Source organism: Musca autumnalis, unplaced genomic scaffold, assembly GCF_047663935.1.
Source record: "Musca autumnalis isolate F117 unplaced genomic scaffold, ASM4766393v1 scaffold_5, whole genome shotgun sequence".
In the NCBI taxonomy this organism is placed as follows: Eukaryota; Metazoa; Arthropoda; class Insecta; order Diptera; family Muscidae; genus Musca; species Musca autumnalis.
The window spans coordinates 200,485,892-200,513,668 of record NW_027412088.1 but is presented as its reverse complement, the minus strand read 5'-3'; the positions used below and the strand labels follow the sequence as shown (position 1 = coordinate 200,513,668).

Sequence of the window (27,777 nt, the reverse complement as noted above, 5' to 3'; positions counted from 1 at the left end):
AAACTATGTAAAACTTCTATTTATTCCTTTAATTTAAGCACAATAAATAATGGTTTTCGTAGTTCGCATATTGTTGTTTTTTTTTTTCTTCTTTTGTCTGTTAAATAAATAAACTTCAATGGTGTTGTATTTTTAGTTTTGTTTTTTTGGTTTATTACTCACACATAAATATATAAAAAATATCTTTATTATCTTGATTGGTTTAGCAGCTTTCACATATCAATATTAAATTTATACAAACATTGTTTGACATTGTTGTATTAGAGAAGGTTTTGTGCTAATTGGTTATGATGGTTTAGAGTTAAGTTCTTATTCCGAATCATAATTAATACTTCAATGTGGGACAGTGAAGCAGGAAACTCGAATAAAACTCAATGGAAAGTTAGGAAATCAAATAAAAAACGTGTTAATAATAAAAAATAATAATATTTAGAAATCACTTAAAACAGCCTTCGTTTCATTCTATTTAATTAGTTTTTAAGCTTCGGATTTGTTTCTTCTTTTAATTAATATACATCAAAACAACAAAAACGGTTATTATGGAAAAAATTAAAATTAGGAAAGGAGGGAAGGGACTTGGTTTCAAACTGAAAATTCTCGTTTGTCATATAAGGTACTAATAAGTAGTTGTTGTTGTTTTTCTTATTTCTCTGTAAACATGTTGCATTTATGAAAACCCATATGTCGAAATTTACCAATTAAATATTAAAGTAAACTAAGTAAGGAATTAGAAACATCTTATAGGAGGAGAGGTGTAACACACCCAACATACGCAGGTGAACATTGACCAAGTAATCCTCTACAGCTAACTGGACAATAACGAAGGAAGGAAGAAAAGTATCTCTTTGTTTTGCTTAGTTCTTCTTGCTACTGGGTTTATTGTCCATATTTGCATTGTTACTTTTCCCCTTATCTTCATCACGAAGTCATATCGTTTTATCCTTAGTGTTTGTTGGAGTAGTCTTACTTGTTGTTGTTGGTATGCTGGGTGGTATGGCTGAGCTAATATCAGCTTTAGGTAAAATTTTCTCCTTTTGTTTTTCCGCTGCTTCTAGCAATGCTGAATCGGATGGTTTTCCAGAGGTCTAGGGAAAGACAAACAACAAAATGTTAACATGTATTACAAATCTAACAGTTTACACATTAGAACACTACCTCTGCTGATTTCAAAACATTCTTTTTATCTAGCGCATCCAAATCTAAGGCATTTTCCTTCACCACCTTTGCACAATCTCTAAGATCTTCAGTTAGAAGATTCTTTTTAGCGGCCTCAGCCTCAGCAATTTCTTCAGCCAATTTCTTAACACTATCGGCTTCTTTTATACTCTTGGCCAAGGCCTTTTCGATTTTATCTTGAGTCTCAATAACTTGTTCCTTATCGAACAGCGAAATCAAATCTTCCACTTGTTTTTCATCCAGTTTAACATTTTCACGACCAATGGCTTCAATGACCTGTGAACAAGAAACATGAATACATCTTTTGTAAACATTTTAAGATGAATGTTGGCCAACCTTTAAAACTTCATCGACAGAAATGGCACCATCTTTGTCTGCGTCCAATTTACTGAGAACATTTTCAATTTGTTTGAGTCTGGACTCATCGGAGGTTTGCTTCAACTGGAAGAAGAGATAATTAGTATAATTTTAGGAACGTCTCCTAAACAGTAGTACGGTGGAGATGGCACTAAGGATTGTCTATTGTAGTGTGAATGGTCCAAAGTCGTAGAGTCGTCTACTGTAGAGTAGATGGCCCCAAGGGTCGTCTACTGTAGAGTAGATGGCCCCAAGGGTCGTCTACTGTAGAGTAGATGGCCCCAAGGGTCGTCTACTGTAGAGTAGATGGCCCCAAGTGTCGTCTACTGTAGAGTAGATGGCCCCAAGCGTCGTCTACTGTAGAGTAGATGGCCCCAAGGGTCGTCTACTGTAGAGTAGATGGCCCCAAGGGTCGTCTACTGTAGAGTAGATGGCCCCAAGGGTCGTCTACTGTAGAGTAGATGGCCCCAAGGGTCGTCTACTGTAAAGCAGATGGCCCCAAGCGTCGTCTACTGTAGAGTAGATGGCCCCAAGGGTCGTCTACTGTAGAGTAGATGGCTAAGGGTCTCTACTGCAGAGTAGATGGCCCCAAGGGTCGTCTACTGTACAATAGATGGCTCCTTGGAACGTTTATGGTGGTATAGGGAGCCCCTAAGGTCATCTACTGCAGAGTAGATGTCATCTAGGGCCACCTACTGTGGCGTAGAACATAATTTCTCTTCAATTTTTTCTTACCTTCTTAATTGTATCTACTAAATCCTCAATATGTACAATATCTTGTTCCAAAGATTTTGCCTCGATTTCAGCCCTTCTCAGTTCTTCGGCACTTACGTCACCAGGCAGTACTTTCTCCTTTTGTTTCTTTTCCAAATCATCCAATACCTTGTCCAATTGACCAATCATGCTATTAACCTTTTTGAATAGCATTTTGGCGGCACGACTTTCGCGCACAGGTTCCTTAACAACTTGACGTACTTCGCGTAATTCTTCCACATCTTCCTTGTATTCCTCCAGCTCTTCCTTAAGATCTTTAATGGTTTCCTTTTCGACAACCATTTTCTTATCACTTGACAGGGATTTCAGAGCTTCACTGATCAATTCAACATCCTTAGAGGTAAGAGTCTTCTCCTCGGCATCTTTGGCCTTGGCAGCCACATCGTCTTTGGTCTTTTGTTCGGCAGCAGTGAGGACCACAGGCTTGGGTTTAACAGCAGCTGCAGCGGGCGCTTCAGCTTTGTCTGTTACATCGCGGGCCATATCAACCATAGTGGCTTCCTTTGTGATGTCAATTGTGGCCGCCTTATCAGCTGCGGCAGCTGCATCCACCAATACCTTATCGGCAGCCTTGGCCTTTTCTTCTTCCTTCTCTTCTTCCATTTCTTCCTTGATCTTGCGTTCCTCTTCTTTGATGATTTCAATCTTGGTCTTGTTATCGATTTTACCTTCACGTTCACCAATAGCAGCCTTGGTTTGAGCAGCCAATGAATCGGGTAGTACACGTATGGTTTCCTTAAGCTTATCTGTGGTCATCGTTTCATCGGCGATAAGCATTGTGCGGGATAACAATAACAATGTTGGTGGTACTTTTTCATTTAGTGACAAGTCAATCCATTCTTGAAGCTGGGTACGCATTCTTTCCTCGGTTAAACCATAGGCACGCATGCCTCTTGCCTTGCAGGCTTGTTGCAGTTCCCAGAGGACCAGAGAATTCACACCTTCTCGGGAAATTACACGATCATCGGCTGCCAAGGAACGTAACTTCATGCGCAACTGGAATCTCAAGAAGTTCGAGGTACCCACTGTGTTCAATTCCAATACCTTACACAAAGCGGCCAATTGTTCCCTTGACAATGAATCCAATGTGATTTCATCCTCAAACCTCTTGGCATACTTGATGATCTCATCATTGGAAACATATTCTGTGGGGTTTTTGATTTTTTGGAAAAAGTTATCAAATTGTTTGGCTTCCTCACTCTTGTGTTCCTTGTGCTGCACGGCCATTTCGTCGAGGGTCTTTTGCAAGAACTTTGCCATTTCCAGACGCACTTGAAGATTTTGCTTTAGCTTATCTTCACGTTCTTTGCTTGTTTGGAATGTTGAGGGTAACATGCCAGGGAAAAATTTAATAAAGACAGGCAACAGCAATTCCATAAAGGGTACAATGATGAACACCGAGAATGGAATCAAACGAAACAGATCTGAAGTGGTACGCACCAGCAGCTTGTTTTCTCTGCGTGTCAGTGTTTTACCATTAAGGACACGCCACAAGAGTTTGCGACAAATATTGATGTCAATGAAGAGCAAACGGAAACCATGATAGTAATGGACAATTTCCTCCCATATACGTGTTTTGAGGGATTTTTTAACAGCCAATTGCTTGGGTGGAGCCTCAGCTAATTTATTGTTTGTTCCCTCCACGGTGTTGGAAGCGGCAGCAGCTGACGCCGCTGGGGCAGCTGCATTACCATTGGCTACCTCTTTTAAAATTTCTTCAACTTTTTCCTTTTGCTTGTTTTTCATGGTCTGCACAGTGACCTCTACCTTGGACGAGGGTTGTTCATACAAACGATGACTGAGATGCAAGTAACGGTTTGCAGTATAACTATAGGCTGCAGAAACTGAGTCATAATAGCTACCAGCAGCCAAGGGTAGATAATAGTGGCCCGGCAATAGAGCTGAACGGCTGTGGTTAACATGTTTCAAAGAACCCGAGGGGCCACTGTATGGCTCTATGCGATATTTCAAAGCAAAATGGGAACCATTGTGTGTTGTGGTATCTGGAAAAAAAAATATGGGAAAAATAAGAAGACATAGATTAGTAGGTGTTGATAGGAATGGTACATTAAATATATGTAAAATACTTTGATAGGGTAAAAACATCAAAATAATGGTTTTTGGGCATTTTCAAAAAAATCTTCCATTAGTCTTAACTTTTGGAAGTGGGGGTCAATGGAGAAAACATTCTACATCAAATTTCTCTATAACCCATGGTACAACAGAATGTAGTGAATATAATATATACATAAAAAAAGTCACAAAACAAATTGGTAATCTTTTTATTTAAAAAACAAGTAAGAACAGACTATAGTCGGACGGGGCCGACCATGTGATACCCTATACCACTATCCCTGTGCACTAGCTTTCCGGGCTAGCTGTTATAAGATGTGCATTAGAAATTTTACCAATTTTCACACAAAAGTTTTGATCAATTTAACCCGCTAAATATTATCCGATCATACCGTTGACTTGCACGCTACTTCTTCATCTCAAACCAAAACTACGTTTAAAATTTCGCGCCGATCGGACTATTATTGCGACCTACAGAGCGGCTACAAAATCGAGCAAAAATTTTGTTTTTGGTCCATTTCATCCCTTTAACATTTCACGATCATCGCCAAAAACTAATCAGTTCTATTCTGGTCCAAACCCGACCTCCATACTAAATTTCGTGACAATCGGTCCATAATTGCGGCCTCTAGCTTGATTACAATTTTTAATGGACGGACAGACGGACGGACGGACGGACACACATCGCTAAATCGCTTTATCTCGTCGAGATATGAAGTTTGGTATACCACATGAGGGGTCTACGACGAATATTTCGCGGCGTTACATGAATTTTTGGGAAAACAAACTTATTATACCCTTTTCCACATTGTGGTATAGGGTATAAATAAGGTTTCGAAGTTCTTTCAAAATGTGCGAATCTCTCCCCTTAATCTTCGTTTTAGAGGGATGGTTTTAATGGAAGAAATGTTCTATACCAAATATTACCAATAGTCGCTGATCAAATAAAATTTATAAATATCATAGAAACATTAAAAAATATTACAAACAATTTTGGTATTTTAATAAGAAAAAATATTAGGTTAATTTGGTGGCTTTTCCAAAAGTTGGCCAATTCTTCCTCTAATCTTCATTTTAGACGGTTGAAGTCAATGGAAGAATTATTCTACATCGAATTTCACTATGGATCGCGGAACAAAGGAGATATGTAAATCTCATACAAACATAGAAAATATTACAAACAAATTGGACATTAATCATGAATCAAAATTTCGGTAAATTTGATAGTTCTTTCAAAATCGGCAAAAATCTCCCCCTAATCTTCATGGAAGAAATGTTCTACATCAAATATTATCATGGATCACTGAACAAAAGATATCTGCAGATAAAATATGAACACAAAAAAATATAACGAAAAAATTATGTTTGATGAAAAAAATATTTTTAGGTAATTTTAAACTTTTTGCCAAATCCCTTACCTAATCTTCATTTTAGAGAGTTGATACTAATGGAAGAATTATTCTACATCGAATTTCACTGTGGGTCATGGAACAAAAGAAATCTGCAGATCTTATATAGACATCAGAAAATACTGCAACAAATTGGACATTTAACAAGCATAAAAATTTAGGTTAATTTAGAGGTTCTTTCGAAATGTGCTAAAATCTCCCCCTAATCGGCTTTCCTTTGATAATGGCTTTCCATTTTCAATTGCATCATTTGTCATTAAGCTCGACTCTAACGAGAAATTAATTAAAATTAATATTAAAAATGATCTTCGCCCTAATAGGCAAAATTTTCAGATAAAAAATAAAATCAGTCTGAGCCAGGCTGGCTCAAAAAAGTGTTGTCACGGTGTGTTAGTGTTCAGAGCCAAACTCATAACTTTCAAAGACTGCGCTAAGAGTTTGTCATGAAAGCCATACAATGATTGAACAAATATTCAGCGTTGTAAAAGTTAGATGATAGCGAAGCCGCTCCACAGCCGATATGTCTGAAGAGCCTCTACCAACGGCGAATCATGTCACATAGTAGTGGTTGTGTGGGTTCGAATCTTCGGCTTCCCTTTTGGCCATTAAGCTCGACTCTAACGAGAAATTAATTAAAAATATTATTAAAAACAAGTAAAAAAGTATCAGTCGGCTTTGCCGACAGAGATATACCCTCAGCCTGTGTATATTGAAACAATTTTTTTCCCCAAAACGCATGTATTTAGGGAGTTTTAAGAATTTTGGGCGTTTGAACTGACAAAAATGTTGATTAGGATTTAATATCAAAAGTTTTGCGGAGGAGATACTAAAAAGAATGGATCTCCAGCCACTATATATGGTACCATAGGGGTTTTTTAGAACTTCAGGGATGTTTGCTCAAGAAGTATGAACTTGCCCCTGAAACAACTTTTACCATCGCAATTGAGGCAGCGAATGCAAGTTGCTTCAACAAAAATCAAAGTGATTCGAAAGCAGGTCTTAAAGTGAACATGTATCCGAAATTTTGAGTGGGAGGTACCGGATGGAGTGGACAAATATAGTCCATATTTGAACCTGATCTATATCTGGTAGATATATTAGGATGTGTAAAGTATGGACCAATTCGGCCACTCTCTTCAAAAGTTATCGTACGCACAATTTTTCCGAACATTTTTGAACTTTTGTGGGGGAGGTACCTGAAGGAGTGGACCGATATGGTTTATCTTCGAACTTAAACTATGTTTGGACAAAATATTACTAAGGCCAAACTTTGGACCGAATCGGCAGACCTGTTCGAGAGTTATTTTGCCCTCCAACCTCCTCACACGGTGTCATAGGGGTTTTTTGCAACTTTCAGGCTATTTTCTCAGGAAGTATGGACTTGCCCCTGATGAAACTTATACCGTCGTATGGAGGGCAGTGAATACAAGTTGCTAAAGCAAAAATCAAAGCTATTCGAGAGATGTTCCTAAACTGAACTTTTCCAAAATTTTGTGTGGGAGGTACCCGACGGAGTGGACCGATTGAGTCCATATTAAAACCTGATCTTAGTCTGGTACACGCTCCACAATGGGCAAAGTATGGACCAAATCGGTTACACCCTTCAAGAGTTATCGTGCGTACAAATTTTCCGAACATTTTCGAACTTTTGTGGGGGAGGTACCGGAAGGAGTGGACCGATATAGCTCACCTTCGAACTTAAACTAAGTTTGGACAAAATATTACGGAAGCCAAAATTTGAACCGAATCGGTTCATCCCTTCGAGAGTTATCGTGCGCTCCAGCCAGCCAGACAGACAGACAGACGGACGGACATTGCTCAATCGACTCCAAATTGTCTGAAACACATTTCGTCCAAACATACTTGGGGTCTAAAACCATTATTTCGATGAGGCACATTTTGCCCGTATGAAAGTGTATATACCCTTCATAGCCTAAAGGCTGAGGGTATAATGATCTTCGCCCTAATAGGCAAAATTTTCAAATAAAACAAGTAAGAAAGTATCAGTCAGCTGAGCCGACAGAGATATACCCTCAGCCACGTACCCGAAGAAAAAAAGTTAACACACTACTTCTGTAGGTTTTTTAGCTGTTGGGAAAATTTTCCAGGATGGAAAGGGCCGCAAAAAACTACATTTTGCAACAAAATTCAGAATGATTCAAGACGAGTGCATTTTTTCCAAACTTTGGGTAGGGTGTACCCATAGGAGTGATCCGATGTAGTACATATTCGGACCTAATACAAATCTGTAGGAAATATTTTTTTCTTTATTAGTCTATGGATATTTTCCTTACAGACTATATAATTACTATGTTGTACTTAATTTTCTGAATTTAAATATATTACAATTTTACTTTTCAATTTACAAAGTTTGAGCTAAATCGATTTCTCTCTTAAAGGATTACGTTACACATTGTTGTTGTTGTTGTAGCAGCTAGAAACCTACGTATAAGCATAGGTTTTTTGCTGTGTTGGCAGCCACTGGCCGAAACACAATGGTTTCGGGTCAATCCGGTACGAAAGAACCCGCTGCCGTGGGATTGCATGTTACACATTAGCCAGTTTAGGTGGTGCCGGTAGGATTTTCTGGACCTTTTTGGGTCATTATCTCAGGAAGTATGGACTTTCCCACGAAAAAAATTACAACGTCGTAACAGGGGCCGCAAGTGCAACCTGCTGCGTCACAAATTAATAAGATCAGAGAGGAGTTGTTAAACTATACTTTTTCCAAATTTTGTGTGGGAGGTACTCAAATGAGTGGACCGATATAGTCCATATTAGAACTCGATCTGTGCCTGAAAGTAATATTACCAATAGCAAAGTTTGGCTCAATGCGGTTAATTCCTCCTAGAGTTATCATGCCCACAATCTTGGCGAAAAATTTTGAACCTGTGTGGAGAGGTACCGGAAGGAGTGGACCGATATGGTCTATCTTCGAATTTAAACTAAGTTTGAACAAAATATTGAAAGACCCAAAATTTTAACCAAATATGTTGATCCGTTCGAGTTATCGTGCACTCCAACTACGACACATGGTATTATATGGGTTGTTTGCAGTTTTCATGCTGATTTCTGAGGATATATGGACTTGCTCCTGAAAAAAATTATATCGTCGTAATGGGGTTAGTGAATACAAGTGGCTGCAACAAAAATCAAAGTGATTCGAGAGCAGGCCTTAAACTGCACTTAAGCAAAATTTTGTGTGGGAGGTACCCGAAAGAGTGAACCAATAGGGTCCATATTGGAACCTCATCTATGTCTGGTAGAAATGTCACGATGTGCAAAGTATGGACTAATTCGGACAATTTTTCCGAACATTTTTGAACTTTTGTGGGGGAGGTACCTGAAGGAGTGGACCGATATGGCCCATGTTCGAACTTAAATTAAATCTGGATAAAATATTTCGATACCCAAAATTTGAACCGAATCGATTGATCCGTTCGAGAGTTATCGTGCGCACCAGCCAGACAGACAGGCAGACAGACGGACGGACATAGCTAGATCGACTCAAAATTGTCTGAAACGGATATCGTACAAACATACTTGGGGTCTAAAACCATTATTTCGATGAGGCACATTTTTGGCCGTATCAAAGTGTAAATACCCTCTTTAGCCTAAAAGCTGAGGGTATAAAAAGTTCTACATCAAGTTTGATCATGGGTCCCAAAGAAAGTGAAAGCTGTATATGTACAGTGGCGGCCATATAATTAAGAACGACATCGTATTAAAAAGTATTTGACTTGCTACGTTCCAAATATTTGAATATTTATATGGAACAAAATTTGTAAATAAAGTAAAGGCAAAGCACTTTCAAATAAAGCCAAAACATGTTTTAATTCTCCCTCGTTTATACGAAAGAAACCACGATTTATTAAAATAGTCATAAATCTACCTGGCCACATAATTAAGAACGATATAAGTAAAGGTTACTTTAAGGTAATTTTCATATACAATATGTGAATATATCGTTATGTATTTTAGAAAGCGGTTACTTTGATCCATTTTTAGTATCAAATGTCCTTCAATGGCACATATTATTGAGTCTAAGTTTGATAATTAGGGCAAACCTAAGGTTTTCCAAAATTTGCCCATAATTTGACGAATTTATTTTATTTTTGGGATCTAAAGCCACAATTTTTGCTTCCTCTCATTCCTTCGACGACGCTCTGGACGATACCTTGTGATTATCGTTCCATAATCGGCGCTTATTTACCCTTAAATTGGCTTTAATCCACTTGTTTGAGTCCTTTACGAGGGAATTGTCTGGGAAATAGTTTCGTAAGAACCATTTCCACCTTATAAAGCGGTAGGATTTTTGTCTGCAGGTAGTAGAAAGGAAATGAAACAATAATATAACGTCTATACAAAAATTGGAAGAATTCCACACCGAATATAACAATTATTACATAAAGTTTTGAATTCTCGAATTCCACGATAATTTTGTGTATGTACATCTGACATTAGTTTATACAAAAATTGTCTTTTCATCCATAAAAATTATTGATTTGACTGGTTTTGATATTAATAAGAGCTTCATTGATTAAAAAGTCTTACATAACTATGCCTACCACACCCACAAAGACATTGTGCCATGAATGCTTTCAAAATATTAAACCTTTCATTTTTGTTCGGTTTACCGTTAGGCCAATTTTTTGTACAAAACGAAATAATTTGTTTATTTCCTGTCTATCAACTGCAGACAACAATACTACCGCTTTGAAAGGTGCAAATGGCGCATACGAAACTATTTCCCAGACAATTCCCTCGTAAAGGACTCAAAGAAGTGGGGTAAAAACCAATTTAAGGGTAAATAAGCGCCGACTATGGAACGACAATCACAAGGTATCGTTTAGAGCGTGGTCGAAGGAATGAGAGGAAGCCAAAACTGTGGCTTTAGATCCCAAAAATAAAATAAATTCGTCAAATTATGGGCAAATTTTGGAAAACCTTAGGTTTGCCCTAATTATCAAACTTAGACTCAATAATATGTACCATTGAAGGACATTTGATACTAAAAATGGATCAAAGTAACCGCTTTCTAAAATACATAACGATATATTCACATATTGTATATGAAAATTACCTTAAAGTAACCTTTACTTATATCGTTCTTAATTATGTGGCCAGGTAGATTTATGACTATTTTAATAAATCGTGGTTTCTTTCGTGTAAACGAGGGAGAATTAAAACATGTTTTGGCTTTATTTGAAAGTACTCACCCTGTATTTTATTTACAAATTATGTTCCATATAAATATTCAAATATTTGGAACGTAGCAAGTTAAAGAATTTTTAATACGATGTCGTTCTTAATTATATGGCCGCCACTGTATGTACATATAATAGAAACATAAAAATATTACAAACAAATTGTATATTTTGATGAGAGAAATATTTTTAGGTTAATTTCGAAATTTTTTTTAAATGTGCCAACAAGATGCGAAATGTCTATGAACGGTTCCTAATGGTAAAAATAGCAAAAATTTTTTGAAAATATCCAATTTGTATACTTTTTTCTCCGACTCTGGTCCAAAGATACGCAACCGCCCAAAAACTAAGGATATAGTCAACTACAAAAATGTACCTTAGATTTCAAGAAACAAGATCCTAAAACAAATGAATATTCTAGGAACGATTCTTCAAGCTCAAAATTTGATTTTTTTAGATCATTATTTCCTGTTCAGGTCCGTAAATAACAAACCTTTCAAATTTCCTTGAGTTTTTAACAGGTTGTTATTCCCAAACCTGAGCAGGGGTAAATGTTAAAAATAATTTAATTGTTCGTGAATTTCAGCCCTAAGAATCATTCCTAGAATCTTCATATGTTCTAAAAAGTCGTTTATTGAAAATTAATTTTTGGGCAATTCGATATCTGTGGACCAGAATTGGAGAAAAAAGTGTAAAATTTGAATAGCTTCAAAAGTGTTTTGCTATTTTTACCATAAAGGACAGTTCATAGACATTTCGCATATTCCAGCAAGTTGTTCATTGATGGCTTTGCTACACTATTGTGGTTGATTCTTTTCTTGAATTTTGAACGGATTAGTATCTATGGAGCAGAAGCCGAGAAAAGAGGATCAAAATCGCAATTGTTTTGCTATTTCGACCATTAAGATCCGTTTCTACAGAGTTCGTATATTCTAGAAAGATGTTTATTGAGATCTAAGGTACATTTTTGTAGTTGGTTGTTTGCTTCAAATTTGAGCGGTTTGATAGCTGTAAAACAAAACTTGAGAAAAATTTTAAAAGAAATTTGACCATGGCGATTTTCACCTTGCAGATGAAGTTTGATGGATTATATGTATTCACGATTTTTGTTCTTTAAGACAAGAGCTACAACTTTGTCTCTGAGATAAATTCAAATTTCCTAACGGTTTGGAAGATATAGTCCAGACTAAATGACCCTTTTTACATCAAAGCCTCAAACTTTTGTAGGCCTATAACCGCGAAAGTTGATGAGATAGGGAAAAACGGCGCGACACGTGTCTTCTCTTTTTTGGTGTTCTATCACAATGTGGTGTCAGAATATGGTTAATAAAACATGACTCAAAAAATTACACACAGTGTATACCTATCTCTGCTAATTCTTCATTCTAGGCCTTTGATGTCACAAGGAGGAAATATTTTAAATCGAATTTGACTTAAAGACACCGAACACGAGAAGTCTGTGGGCATAATATGTATGTAAATTAAAAAATAGCACAAACAAATTGAAAATTTTTAACAAATAAACAAGTGTGTGTTAAAGTTGAGACTTTTGCGACATGTGCCAAATTCTCACCTTTGTCTTCATTTTGGGAGGGTAATGCCAATGGAAGAAATATTCTACATAAAACCTCACTCTTAGTCACCAAACAAAAGAAAACTGTAAATATGTATAATACATAACTATTAAACGGCCATAACAAATGGAAGACTAAAAACATGACATTATCTACAGAATTTAGGTTAGATAGTCCATTTTCTACAATTTTCGTTGACATTTTTATTGCCCATATTTAAACTAATATCACGATTAACCCACAATTTTTACAATTATTGTTTCACAATTCTTCTTATAGTTTCAAATTACTGATAAACGTCCATATGGATTGATAAGTAATTTTAAGATTAAGTTTTCCATGACAAAGAATAGGTACTACATAGAAAAAGTTAATCATTAAAGTCCTCCATTATTTCGTTTTATTACAATTCAAACTCGTTTATCTTAAACAATCCTTCGTATCTAATCGAAACACTTTCTATTTATTGTATTGTTTATCTTTGAACTTGTTTTCTTCACATCATGTCCATCATCATTAACGTCATTATCATTTATTTCTGTTTTGCTGTCGTATTGTTATTTTGTTTCCGTTTTGTTTTTAGCCATTTTTCTTTATTTACTAATTTCATAGCTATTGTTGTATTTTACACATTATCGTTTGCCATCTTTAGATTCACAAGTGCTAATCATAATAAAGTTATTATTGTGACTAACTAAGATCTGAGGTAAGAAAGAGCAGCAGCAGCAGCAACAGGTATGACGAAGCAATCATGCTGGTGGTGTTAATTTCGAATGATCTAATAACTTATGTAAACATTAAACAAAAAGCAGTAATCAATATACAACAAAGAATATTGAAAAATACAACCATATGACCAACGATGTGTGAAATAGTTACATTTGGTTGACGGAACTTTTATATGACTACTCTTTGGATTCTGTGAGCAAAACATTAAGTTTTCTATAGAAAGAATCTTTTTGACCTTTATAACAAGAAACTTCGATCATCCATTTATCACAAACAAATTGGTTGGGTTATTTTCGAAATGTTGCAAAATATACCCCTATTTTTTAAATTAGCAGAATGATGTCAATGGAAGATATATTCTACAATGCATTTCACTATGGGTCACAGAAAATTTTCCCTATGGTCTTCATATTATGTTGTTGTTGTTATTGTAGCAGCTTCCACAAGTACATGTACATCTTTATTTTATTGATTCGGCTCTGCCTCCAGTTCCAAGTTCAGAAAGGACGCCACCTGAATAGGATTAGTCCAAAGAGAGAGAGAGAGAGGAGTTAAGTCAGTCGGGTTGGCTTGGCAGTTAAACAGGTTCTGCGTAGTATGCGGACCGGTGCCACATGCCGGGCAGATATTCCGCGTGTCATCAATCCTGGCCCAGTAAGACTTGAGGCGGCTGCTCCAACCAGATCTAAGTTGTACCAACACGACTCTCGTTTGTCTTGGCAGCTGTTGCTCTTCCGCTGCCACGGGTGGTGGATGATCTTCGAGGACGATGTTCACACTGTAGGCTGTCGGAGCCTCTGCAACCGCATCAGTATGAATGTCTCCTAAACCTGCCTGGTATGTACGTTGATCTAGAGGTTCTCTTTTATATCTTTGGACCTCTCTCTCTAGATCTCTATGATCCTCCCTAACTCGCCTGGGGGGTTCAGGCATGTCCACCAGATGGTGATTTGGTTGGTCTTGACTACAGCATCCAAGCAAGTACTGCATCGTCAGCATCCTGTTGTGACGACGCACAGGAAGGATCTTTGTCTCCTCATGTAAATGGTCCACTGCAGACATGAGGTGATACCCTGTAGCTGTTCTCAGGGCAGCATTCTGACAGATTTGTAGTTTATTCCAATGCGTATCACTTACGTTAGCAAACCACGCTGGCGCCGCATAGCTTACCACAGACCGAACTATCGCGTTGTATGTGGTTAACAAGGTTTCTTTATCTGCACCCCAAGTGCTGCCGGCTATGGACTTGAGGACCTTGTTCCTGTTTCTCAGCTTATCGCAGATAACTGTAGTATGCTGGGACGACTTATACATGCTATCGAATGTGACCCCTAGGATCTTCGGGTAGTTTGTGGTCGGAATAATTGCACCGTCGATCTGCACATTCAGTGGGAGCTTCATTTGCGCCGTACATGTGGTGAACAATGTGGCTGTTGACTTAGTGGTGGATAATTTCATATTCCTCTCGTGGAAAAACTCTACAAGATCAATGAGATAGGCATTTAGCCTGTCACAAACGTTACCGATATTGGGACCTGACGCCATGAGTTTACAATCATCCGCGTACGTAATTAACTCAATACCGTCGGGAGGGCGTGGAATTGCAGAGAGGTAGAGGTTAAACAGTTCCGGAGATATCACCCCTCCTTGGGGAACTCCCTGCTTCACTCTACGGGGTTTGGATTTCCTGTCTCTGAATTCCACGTATGACTGGCGACCACACAAATAGTTGATGACCCAGCGTTTCAGACAAGGCCGGAGGGTAGTATTCTCGATATCCTCGAAAAGCCTAGCATGGCTGACCATATCAAATGCTTTGGTCAGATCCAATGCTACCATCACTGTTCTGTGACATGGTTTGTCCTGGTTGAGTCCCCGTCCAATATATGTGGAAGTGGCGTGCAGTGCTGTTGTGGTACTGTGCTGCTTCCGGAACCCGTGTTGATGATCTGCAAGTGGATAGCACGTTCTGATGCTGGGGAGGAGTAATGCCTCGAGTATCTTTGCTACTGGTGATAGATGCGAAATCGGCCTGTACGACTCACCTTTACTGGCATCTTTGCCAGGTTTCAGCAGCGGGACCACCCTGCCCATCTTCCAGACATCGGGAACAATTAGGGTGGCTAGCGATAAGTTGAGGACCTTACTTAAATACTCGACTCCTGGGTCACCCAGCTGTTTTACCATCACCATAGAAATTCCGTCAGGTCCAAGCGCTTTGGATGACTTTGCGCCTCGGATAACATTTGCAACATCATCCATCGTAAATTGTGGCGGTTCTTCCTCGGCTGGAAGAGATCGCAAACGACGCAAAACACTTCTCTTCCTCCGGTCGCTATCGGGGTGCTCGATAAATTATCGCACCTCTTCGGATCTGTCACAGCCACGCCGTTAAACGTGACAGATGTCCGATCGTCTCTCCTACCAGGGTTCGATAGCGCCTTAACCGTTGTCCACAATTTATTACAGCCGGTTCCAATGTTGCAGCGCTTCAGATGTTCTAGCCACTTTTTCCGCTTGTGTTCACTGACTTATCTATTGACTTCATCACGCTCATTAGCTAATCCCGTCGCCTCTGCTGGGAAATTGGGTCTTATTTCAGGTATTCGACCAGCAGGGATAAAGCGAGCGGCTGCAGAAATGATGATGTCTCGAAACTTCCTCTCTGCTACCCGAACATCAGAGGGACTTGGCAGTTCTCTGAAGCGTTGATTAGTGAACTCTCTGAAACCTTGCCAATCCGCTTTTCCATGATTAATGAAAGTGCGGCGTTCAGAGGTTATGAAGTCTGGTGGTCTGTTTATGGAGATGAGAATTGGGAGATGGTCCGACCCAAGGGAAATGACGGGTTGCCATGTCACGTCATTCGTCAGACCGGGTGACACGATGGATATGGTCAGGTGAACTGTGGCAGTCTCCTCTAATCCTGGTGGGTGCGTCCTCGTTCGCAGTGCAGAATGTGGAGCTATCTATTTGCTCAGCCAGATCTGTACCTCTCTGGTCATTACCTAGAGCTGAATGCCATAACTCGTGATGTGCATTGAAATCCCCTAGGACCAGCCGGTTATCACCTCGCAACAGAGATCTGATGTTAGGCAAATAACGCGGGACACAGCTATTGACCGGCGGGATATACACATTCAGCAGTTCTATCTCGGCGGATCCACACCTTACCGCTACCCCCATACACTCCAAGTATGGGTCACTAGAGTCTAGCTCAGGCGAGATAGGTCTGTACTGGACAGACTGGTGCAGTAGGAAGGCAAGCCCTCCACCCCCACTTCTCGTGCGATCCTGGCGAAGAACGTTGTATCCATCACAACTCCGAAGACTGAAGTTGTTGCTCAGCTTCGTTTCCTGAATCGCCGCGACCATAATATTTCTCCGACTCATAAAGTCCACGATCTCATTGATCTTGGTTCGAAGACCATCGCAGTTAAACTGCAAGAATGTTACATCCTCAGGAACTGGGACAGCAATGCGTGGTGTTAATGGCTGCTGCTGATATTGCTGCCTGGGAGATTGCGGGGGAGTTTCATAATCCGATGATGTTGATGATGAAGACTCATTGGGGTTCATATTGGCGCAGCACGCGGTAACATAAATCCTGTCGTAATACTCCCTCAGGTAGGTCAGACCTGAACAGTTCCTAAAATGCACCCATCCTTGGCACCCGTTGCATCTCATTGACACCGACCTATGGTGGATGAGACATTGACAAACGGTGCAGAACCTTGGCCCGGGGTTACGCTCAATCCCGGCACGGACCAAAAGAATCCGGAGCAGGCATTCCGGGACAGGGCGCTCCCAAGATAAAAATAAAGACGAACACGAACAAGTAGTTGCTGAGGTGACGGCCCCTGGCCGAGAAGATGGTTCCTCGGGTCAATCCGGTACATAGAACCAGTGAAAGATATGTTCTACATCGAATTTCACTATGGGTCACAGAACAAAAGAAATCTGTAGAGATACTATAAACATAAAAACGAATGGAAAACAAATTACAAGTTTTTCAAGAAAAAATAAAATAGGTTAATTTTGAAAAGTACCATATTTTTCCCGTGTTTTTCATTTTATGGGGTTAGTGTCAATAGAAGATACGTTCTATATCGAATTTCATTATGGGTCACAGAACAAAAGTATTCTGTAGAGAAACTCTAAACAAGAATATATTGAGAAAAAAAATTTTATTTTAGGTTAATTTTGAAATGTATTAAAATTTCAATCTGTCCTTTGACCTGTTTGGTGTCAATGGATGATATATTCTACACCGAATTTTACCATGAGTTATAGAACAAAAGAAACTTGTAAACATATTACAAATCACAGTGCGCCTTAACTAATTTTAAACGGAAGGTGCTTATACCTGGGAAGTTTTTGTAGATTCTGAATATCTCAAAAACGGTAAAACCTACGAAAATATCAGAAAGGTCAATCTTGTGGAGAAATTTCACAACTACTCGCGGTTTCCAAGCAAAATCGTGAAAACTTAAAGAACCCCTAAAAATGTGAACTTAAATCGCGATTTATTTGAAAATCCCTCCGGCGATTTTTTTGTTTCTTGATATTTCTCATCTATGAGCATTGTAGTTTCAGAATCTGCAAAAACTTCCCAGGTGTAAGCACCTTTCATTTCAATTTGGTTAAGGCACACCGTGAAATATGAAGAAATAAGGCAAACTAATATCATATTTTATGAAGAAAGCAATTTTTGGCTATATTTATTTCTTCTGAAAAAGATCCAAAATCTTTGGATTTTTCATTTAATTGGGTTGATATTAATAGAAGAAATATTCTACAAACATCCCTAGTGTCCTTGATTACAAGGATATACGAAATACGTTCCTTGAAAGTTCTTTAAAGTCTATCCAAATGTCAATTTATAAGAAACCCCTTAAGTCTCATATAAAAACACCCTATTAGAAGACCATTTGCGCCGTTCATTTAAAGAGTTTAAATTATTACAAAATATAAAAATACATATTTAACAATTTGAGATAATAAAACATTAAACAATACAAAAAAACACCACAAAATATTTTAATTTAAGTAACTAAGTGGTTTGGGCGCTAAAATTGTTGTTACATCTTCGACACATGTCAAATCAAATTGTTCTCCTTCTTGTACTTTCATTTCTTTTTTTGTTGCCATGCTCTTTTGTGAAGCCTTATTTGAAGTGGCTGTTGAAGAATTTCTTGCAATCTCCTCTTTCGATTTCGTATCTTCTTGAGCCGACGCAAGCATTTGATCTTTTGAAATTTGTAGTCGGCTTGGTAGTTTTTGCTCATCATTTAGATTTGAAGATGTTGATGGTCCATCCTTATCTTCCCGATGCAATTCCTTTTGTTCATTTAACAATTTTATTTCACTTGTCTGATCCTGATGATCTTTGCCACGTAATGATGTTGTTGACGGATTTTGAATTTCGCTTATTTCTAACGATGGACGACCTTGACCCACTTCACATTGCATCTGTAGTCCATTTGTGGGCATTACCAAAAGTGGACTTCTATGCAACCATTCTGTATATATTCTTAAATTTAAATCCTCAACTGCACCATCACTTAAATAACCAATTTCATTATCATAATGTCTGCGATGATTTTTAGATTTTGGTAATGGCACCATGCCACCACCAAAGATAAACTTTCTATTATTGGTCCTTAAACGTTTACGGGCACGATCATATTCATTTCCAGAAATGGATTCTTGACTGTTGTGACGATTTACATTTGAATTTGGATCTAAATTTTGGGCACTTCTCTTGCGGGCAACCTTAAGGTATAAAATGGTAGGTAATTTAATGGCAAATTTATAGGAGATGGGTTATCAAGCTTACTCTCGGTTGAAAATATTCCCTATGCAACTGAGGCAATGGTCGTCGGCTTGCTGGTGGTGTCATACCATAAGAATGACCAATGGCAAATTTAGATCTACCTCTTTTTTCAATTAAGCCCACTTCACTTAAATCATTTAGCGAGTGCTCAATCATGGTCTCCAGATTTGGAACTGGCACCAAATTTCTCATTTGATACTCCACCTGAAGAACAACTGCCGTCTGTGATATTGGCTTGTTAATATTGCCATTGCTTAATGCATTCAGAGCCTTCAAAACATGGCGATTAACTTTCTTTGGTACACTCATTGTTGCTGATAATTTTTTACGAAAGAAAATTTAGAGCTCACGAAATAATTACAAATTAAAAAATAAACTTTTTTTCAATAAAAAAAGAAAATTGATTTTGAACGATTTGATTTTTTTATGGAAAGAAAATGAAAAGCTAACTTGTTTGTTTTTCAGAGTAGAAAATGGAATGGGAGTTTTTTGCATGACCTTATTCCAATTGATGGAGTTGGTTTCTGATCGGAAGATAGGCCAAAAGATGTCCTAAAAGCTGTTTGTTTTTTTTCAATAAAGTAGTCTCAAAAGGACTTCTCAAAGAAGACCAAAAAGGCCTTCAAAAATAGAACCAAAAAATGTCTCCTAAGAAGATTAAACAGTCTTCTCAAGGAGTACTTAGGAGCTTCTGATTAGCAATAAAAAAAGGTCGAACGACCTTCTGATAGAAACTCAAATTTAGTCCGACAACCAAATGGTCTTCTGAGAAAGGACCAAAAGTAGAATTTCTGCTAGAAGACCAAATGTACTTTTTATAGAAGACCGAAAGATATTTTTTATAGAAGTCCAACATATCTTCCAAAAGTAGATCCACGTGTCTTCTTACAAACGGCCATAAAATTACTTTGATTCTAAGGTCTTCCAACAGAAAAACAAACAATTATTTCTTTGAAAAATAACCAAGACGACTTGATAAATAAAGTGCAAGAGATCACGTGATTGAAGACCAAACGTTTTCTGATAGAAGGGTAAAGGATGGAATATACATATCCAAATATCCAATAGAAATCTAAAAGGTCATATAAGAGGGAACATCGAATTCTTCTATATAATTGTTCCACAAACATCCCATACGGGACAAGGGAGACTTCTCTCATATCAATGAGTGCACCCCGATTCATATTAGCTCAATGATATGGGACTCACAGTTTATCGCCGAGTCCGAACGGCGTGTCCTAAGACACCACTTGTTGAGAAGTTTTACATGGCTGAAATACTCAGAAAATGTCGCCAACATTACTGAGGGGTATTTTGCCAACGTTGAAAATGTTTGTGTTTGCCTGGCGGGAAATCGAACCCACGACCTTCAGCGTGCAAGGCGGGTGTGCATACCATTGCACCACGTTGGCACCGAATTCTTCTGTGCTGTTATAAAAAAAAGACCTTCCTCTGAAGCCCAAATATCTTCCAGGAGATCTGAAAAGAATGTATTTTCTTTCTTTCCAACAATTACCCTTTCTGTGGTGACACTAAACGTAATTTATGTCCAAATCATCATATACAAAATTCATTGGATGCTGATATCGATCTTTCCAGGACAAAGAGAATTTTTGTCATTTCTTTGTATGTATTTTGAACACAAGAAGATCATTGACCCACATTGTTTCACACACAAAAAATATGAGTAAAAGCACACTCCTTAAAAATCTTAAAATACAAAAGTGGGTCATCGAACTGTTTTGTGTCAGTTCCGAATCAAATTAAACATGTTTTTGCTTATTTTTTATGGCATTTCTAATTTATCAAAAGACACAATGAGACGTATGCCACTTTTATTTGGTGACAATTTGTCTAGCATAAGTGCACACTTTTCTGAATGCATGTGTGTGAAGTGTTTCGAAATGATGCAATACCAAAGAAAGTTTATGAAAGAAGAAATCGCATACTAATAATATACGTACATACATATGTATAATTTGTATGTCGACATGATTATTTCTGATTTCGGAGTTCCCAATGAATATTTTTGAAATTTGTATAATGCTAATCAAATAATGTGCATACCGCTTTTTAAAACAACACCTGTACAATTTGCGATCTTAAACAAACCATTTTTATACCTTTTCTTATATGTTTATTATATAAGACAAAATTGAGGCCCTCATTCTCATTATGCATGAAAATCTTCCACTCTTACGATAACTTGATGTACCTAGCAAGGAATTGTGTCCAGTTTTTAAAAAGTCCATCAATAGATTTCCTCTCCACAAAATTACAATTCTTTTTTACAAGCTGAAACTTGTAATGTTTTGTTTCTTTGCGAGATTAAAGTACACAAATTTTCCTGTTACACATTACACGATAACATAATTGATGTTTGCCAAATAGAATTTGGCCTACCCTTTGTCTAAAAGTATTGCGCTTTCGCTTTTGTCTTAAAAGTTTGCTTATATTGTAGTTTTTTTCTTTTTTTCTTTGTGGTATATACTAAGAGCATTAAACCAATTTCTGCAAGTGGATAACCTTCAATTGGTTCAAGTTTATGAGAAATGCAAAAGAAAAGAAAACGCAAAAAAGGAAAATCAATTATTTGTCAGTTGGCAAAATATGTCAGTGCTAACACGAAAACAACAAGGTACGTATTTTCACTTTTCAAATTAAATCGAAAGGGAAAAACCATAACACACAGAGCCTACAGCAGAGGACGCTTGGGGCCACCTACTCTACAGTAGACGACCACGACCCTTGGGGCCATCTACTCTAGAGTAGACGACCCTTGGCGCCATCTACTTTACAGTAGACGACCCTTGGGGCCATCTACTCTACAGTACACGACCCTTGGGACCATGTACTCTACAGTAGACGACCCTTGGGGCCATCTACTCTACAGTAGACGACCCTTGGGGCCATCTACTTTACAGTAGACGACCCTTGGGGCCATCTACTTTACAGTAGACGACCCTTGGGGCCATCTACTTTACAGTAGACGACCCTTGGGGCCATCTACTTTACAGTAGACGACCCTTGGGGCCATCTACTTTACAGTAGACGACCCTTGGGGCCATCTACTTTACAGTAGACGACCCTTGGGGCCATCTACTTTACAGTAGACGACCCTTGGGGCCATCTACTTTACAGTAGACGACCCTTGGGGCCATCTACTCTAAAGGAGACGACCCTTGGGGCCATCTACTCTACCATAGACGACCCTTGGGGCCATCTACTCTATCGTAGGCGACCCTTGGGGCCATCTACTTTACAGTAGACGACCCTTGGGGCCATCTACTTTACAGTAGACGACCCTTGGGGCATCTACTCTACAGTAGACGACCCTTGGGGTAATCTACTCTACAGTAGACGATCATTGGTACCATCTACTCTACAGTACACGACCCTTGGGACCATCTACTCTACAGTACACGACCCTTGGGACCATGTACTCTGCAGTAGACGACCCTTGGGGCCATCTACTCTGCAGTAGACGACCCTTGGGGCCATCTACTCTACAGTAGACGACCCTTGGGGCCATCTACACTGCAGTAGACGACCCTTGGGGCCATCTACTCTACAGTAGACTACCCTTGGAGCCATCTACTCTACAGAAGACGACCCTTGGGGCCATCTACTCTACAGTAGACGACCCTTGGGGCCATCTACTCTACAGTAGACGACCCTTGGGGCCATCTACACTGCAGTAGACGACCCTTGGGGCCATCTACTCTGCAGTAGACGACCCTTGGGGCCATCTACTCTGCAGTAGACGACCCTTGGGGCCATCTACTCTGCAGTAGACGACCCTTGGGGCCATCTACTCTACAGTAGACGACCCTTGGGGCCATCCACTCTACAGTAGACGACCCTTGGGGCCATCTACTCTACAGTAGACGACCCTTGGGGCCATCTACTCTGCAGTAGACGACCCTTGGGGCCATCTACTCTGCAGTAGACGATCCTTGGGGCCATCTACTCTGCAGTAGACGACCCTTGGGGCCATCTACTCTACAGTAGAAGACCCTTGGGGCCATCTACTCTACAGTAGACTACCCTTGGGGCCATCTACTCTACAGTAGACGACCCTTGGGGCCATCTACTTTATAGTTGGACACCTTTGGGGCCATCTACTCTACAGTAGACGACCCTTGGGGCAATCTACTCTACAGTAGACGATCATTGGGACCATCTACTCGACAGTACACGACCCTTGGGACCATGTACTCTACAGTAGACGACCCTTGGGGCCATCTACTTTACAGTAGACGACCCTTGGGGCCATCTACTCTACAGTAGACGACCCTTGGGGCCACCTACTCTACAGTAGACGACCCTTGGGGCCATCTACTCTACAGTAGACGACCCTTGGGACCATATACACTACAGTAGACGACCCTTGGGGCCATCAACTTTACAGTAGACGACCCTTGGGGCCATCTACTTTACAGTAGACGACCCTTGGGGCCATCTACTTTACAGTAGACGACCCTTGGGGCCATCTACTCTACAGTAGACGACCCTTGGCCCTTGGGACCATCTACATTACAGTATACGACCCTTGGGGCCATCTACTTTACAGTAGACGACCCTTGGGGCCATCTACTTTACAGTAGACGACCCTTGGGGCCATCTACTCTACAGTAGACGACCCTTGGGACCATATACACTAGAGTAGACGACCCTTGGGGCCATCTACTTTACAGTAGACGACCCTTGGGGCCATATACTCTACAGTAGACGACCCTTGGGGTAAACTACTCTACAGTAGACGATCATTGGGACCATCTACTCTACAGTACACGACCCTTGGGACCAAGCACTCTACAGTAGACGACCCTTGGGGCCATCTACTCTACAGTAGACGACCCTTGGGGCCATCTACTCTACAGTAGACGACCCTTGGGGCCATCTACTCTACAGTAGACGACCCTTGGGGCCATCTACTCTACAGTAGACGACCCTTGGGGCCATCTACTCTACAGTAGACGACCCTTGGTGCCATCTACTCTACAGTAGACGACCCTTGGGGCCATCTACTCTACAGTAGACGACCCTTGGGGCCATCAACTCTACAGTAGACGACCCCTGGGGCCATCTTCTCTACAGTAGACGACCCTTGGGGCCATCTACTCTACAGTAGACGACCCTTGGGGCCATCTACTCTACAGTAGACGACCCTTGGGGCCATCTACTCTACAGTAGACGACCCTTGGTGCCATCTACTCTACAGTAGACGACCCTTGGGGCCATCTACTCTACAGTAGACGACCCTTGGGGCCATCTACTCTACAGTAGACGACCCTTGGGGCCATCTACTCTACAGTAGACGACCCTTGGGACCATCTACTCTACAGTAGACGAACCTTGGGGCCATCTACTCTAAAGTAGACGACCCTTGGGGCCATCTACTCTAAAGTAGACGACCCTTGGGGCCATCTACTCTAAAGTAGACGACCCTTGGGGCCATCTGCTCTAAAGTAGACGACCCTTGGGGCCATCTACTCTAAAGTAGACGACCCTTGCGACCATCTACTCTACAATAGACGACCCTTGGGGCCATCTACTCTACAGTAGACGACCCTTGGGGCCATCTACTCTACAGTAGACGACCCTTGGGGCCACCTACTCTACAGTAGACGACCCTTGGGGCCATCTACTCTGCAGTAGACGACCCTTGGTGCCATCTACTCTACAGTAGACGACCCTTGGGGCCATCTACTCTACAGTAGACGACCCCTGGGGCCATCTACTCTACAGTAGACGACCCTTGGGGCCATCTACTCTACAGTAGACGACCCTTGGGGCCACCTACTCTACAGTAGACGACCCTTGGGGCCATCTACTCTGCAGTAGAAGACCCTTGGTGCCATCTACTCTACAGTAGACGACCCTTGGGGCCATCTACTCTACAGTAGACGACCCCTGGGGCCATCTACTCTACAGTAGACGACCCTTGGGGCCATCTACTCTACAGTAGACGACCCTTGGGGCCATCTACTCTACAGTAGACGACCCTTGGGGCCATCTACTCTACAGTAGAGGACCCTTGGGGCCATCTACTCTACAGTAGACGACCCTTGGGGCCATCTACTCTGCAGTAGACGACCCTTGGGGCCATCTACTCTACAGTAGACGACCCTTGGGGCCATCTACTCTGCAGTAGACGACCCTTGGGGCCATCTACTCTGCAGTAGACGACCCTTGGCCATCTACTCTATAGTAGACGACCCATCTACTCTATAGTAGACGACCCTTGGGACCATCTACTCTATAGTAGACGACCCTTGGGGCCATCTACTCTATAGTAGACGGCCCTTGGGGCCATCTACTCTACAGTAGACGACCCTTGGAGCCATCTACACTGCAGTAGACGACCCTTGGGGCCATCTACTCTACAGTAGACGACCCTTAGAGCCATCTACTCTAAAGTAGACGACCCTTGGGGCCATCTACTCTACAGTAGACGACCCTTGGGGCCATCTACTCTACAGTAGACGCCGCTAAGGGTCATCTACCCTACAATCGCAGCCGCTAAGGGTCCTCCACTCTACAGTAAATGCCCCTAAGGGTCATCACCTAAGGTCTACAGTATGAGGCGTATATTTGCCACCGTTGAAAACTTGATGTTGTGTAGCATGGGCATCGAACCCAAGCATTCAGTGTGCAAGGCGGGTATGCTGTGAAGCACGTACTCTTAAAGAGTACAATCTTTAGTTAAAATTTCGCTACGATGTGTGGGGAGCTGCCAAACTAGACATAAAGAGGCTTAACATTTGGAAATTATGGTAAACATTGCTTACGATTATTTTTAAAGTAGTCTGTTGACTAGTTTTGGTTTATCAACATTTATATGATAAATCTTGTCTTGCTAACGCCAAATGACACTACAACAAACTTTACTCCTTCAAAGACTTGTAATTGGTACATTATTCCTCAAAGATACCTACAAAAACACACAAATTATTGGTCTATTCCTTTAATTTTGAAATAGTAATACCGGTAAAAGTAGTCAACTGCTACCATATGAATTGTATGAAGTCTGAAGTAAAGGAACGCTTTTCGAGTAAAAAGTGGTAAAACTTGAAGATTCTTGCACGTAAAGGAACAGAGCTTATATTTGTTTCATTTTTGTATGCAAAATCACAATAATTCTTACCCTTTTTTCAGAAATATGCATTAATTTCTCACAAATTGTCGTTCCCTTAACATCTGTTCATCGTGTATTTATTGTGTTCATTTCCCTTTCTGAGCAGAAACTCTCAAAGATTCTCTCATCGTCGGCTATGTTTACAATGCAGGGACATTACATTGCCGTTTATTTTTATTAATTTAAGGTCAAATTTGCAAAATCCTCAATAAATTCTATTAAATGGTTATAAACTTTATAATATAAAACATCATAAAACACTTGTATTTATTAATCTCTTCTCCTTAAGTTTAAAAACTCTCATTTTGACGATCTCTTGCCATCGTTAATAAGGCTATGTTTACATTAGGACACATAATCATGGCAAATGCTATAACTTCATTTCAGTTTGATGTTAAATTTGACACAGAGTCTGAAAAATATAAGTAGAATAGTAGTTTGGCACAATAATAAACTCTTGAAACTGATTTCCTAAAAAATATTCCCTTACTTTTTCACGGACGATGGCAACCCCATTATTGCTGTGATATAAAAACAATCACGTCATGCAAAAAAAATAAACCTTCCTATTGAACACTTTTGATTTTGCATGCAAATACAATGGAAAGTTTTTGGGTTTTTATTACCCTTTCTGAAAAAAACAAAAATCACTAAAAAATTTATTTATTTACTTACATTTCTTGGTGGGCAAAGCAACATGCTTATTCAGGCCCCCACCACACTTTTTATAATTTCGCACAAAGGCATTCATTTTGCTGATGGGATGTTGTTATTTTTCCGTTTTGACGTTAACTTCTTATGGGCAATTATCGAAGAGTTATTTTTATTTCTTTTTATTCCCAGTTTTCGATTCTTATTAAAGAATCGCTGTTTTGGGGAGGTAACTATTGTGGATTAGTTGCCAGAATCGAATCTGTGTGCAGAAGAAGAAAAACTATGAAATAGAAAACAAAAAAACAACAACAATCAATTTTCTTTTTTCCACTTTCAACAACACACACACACTTGCACACGACAGTAGTATGCAGCGCGAGATATATTATTTTTCTTTTATTTCTCTGCTATATACAAACGATATCTTTTCTATTTTCTCTTATTTGTTTTCTATATTCTTTATTAATCTTTAATGCTGCTCAGTACACGCTGTTTGCAAAACTATGTATTACACAATTCTTTTGGGTCAACTGCGATCTCGTCTTTTCTCTTGTTGTTGTTGCTGACCAAGAAATTCACAAATGCCGACACAACAAACCGCAGAAGAAAAAATCGAAAAGTTACAACTTTAATTCGTTACCTACAATCTTTGTTCGATTAGGTTTTTTCTTTAAAACGTTTTTCACTTTTTTTAATATTTACTTTTTTAAAATTGGTGTCGCTAGAAGTTTCAATTTCACGATTAACAATTAATTTTCATCTCATCATCTGTTGTTGTTTTGCGGTTGCCGGACTCGACTAGAATTTGTGTAGAGGTGCCACTCTAATTAATTTCACAGACGCAATC

At 39.7% G+C, this 27,777-nt stretch overlaps 2 protein-coding genes across 11 annotated transcripts; both read right to left on the bottom strand.

Annotated features, from left to right (window-relative positions):
• Positions 1-129: 129 nt before the first annotated feature.
• On the bottom strand, positions 130-27,777 carry Letm1 (Leucine zipper and EF-hand containing transmembrane protein 1). Of its 10 annotated transcripts, none has more exons than XM_073956393.1 (6): positions 27,575-27,777; positions 26,952-27,210; positions 2,269-4,310; positions 1,513-1,617; positions 1,156-1,452; positions 130-1,085 (listed from the first exon to the last, which is right to left on the bottom strand). In XM_073956393.1, the coding sequence occupies exons 2-6, from the start codon at positions 27,025-27,027 to the stop codon at positions 927-929; spliced, it is 2,679 nt and encodes an 892-aa protein (XP_073812494.1). In that variant the 5' UTR covers positions 27,028-27,210; positions 27,575-27,777; the 3' UTR covers positions 130-926. The 10 variants fall into 10 exon arrangements, with proteins under 10 accessions (XP_073812494.1, XP_073812492.1, XP_073812500.1 ...); XM_073956391.1 differs by having other exon boundaries at positions 27,633-27,777; XM_073956399.1 differs by having other exon boundaries at positions 26,952-27,189; positions 27,633-27,777.
• vrs (versager) lies at positions 18,240-19,585 on the bottom strand. The gene is made up of 2 exons (XM_073956402.1): positions 19,139-19,585; positions 18,240-19,074 (listed from the first exon to the last, which is right to left on the bottom strand). Exons 1-2 carry the CDS (start codon positions 19,442-19,444, stop codon positions 18,340-18,342), a joined length of 1,041 nt encoding a protein of 346 aa, XP_073812503.1. The 5' UTR covers positions 19,445-19,585; the 3' UTR covers positions 18,240-18,339.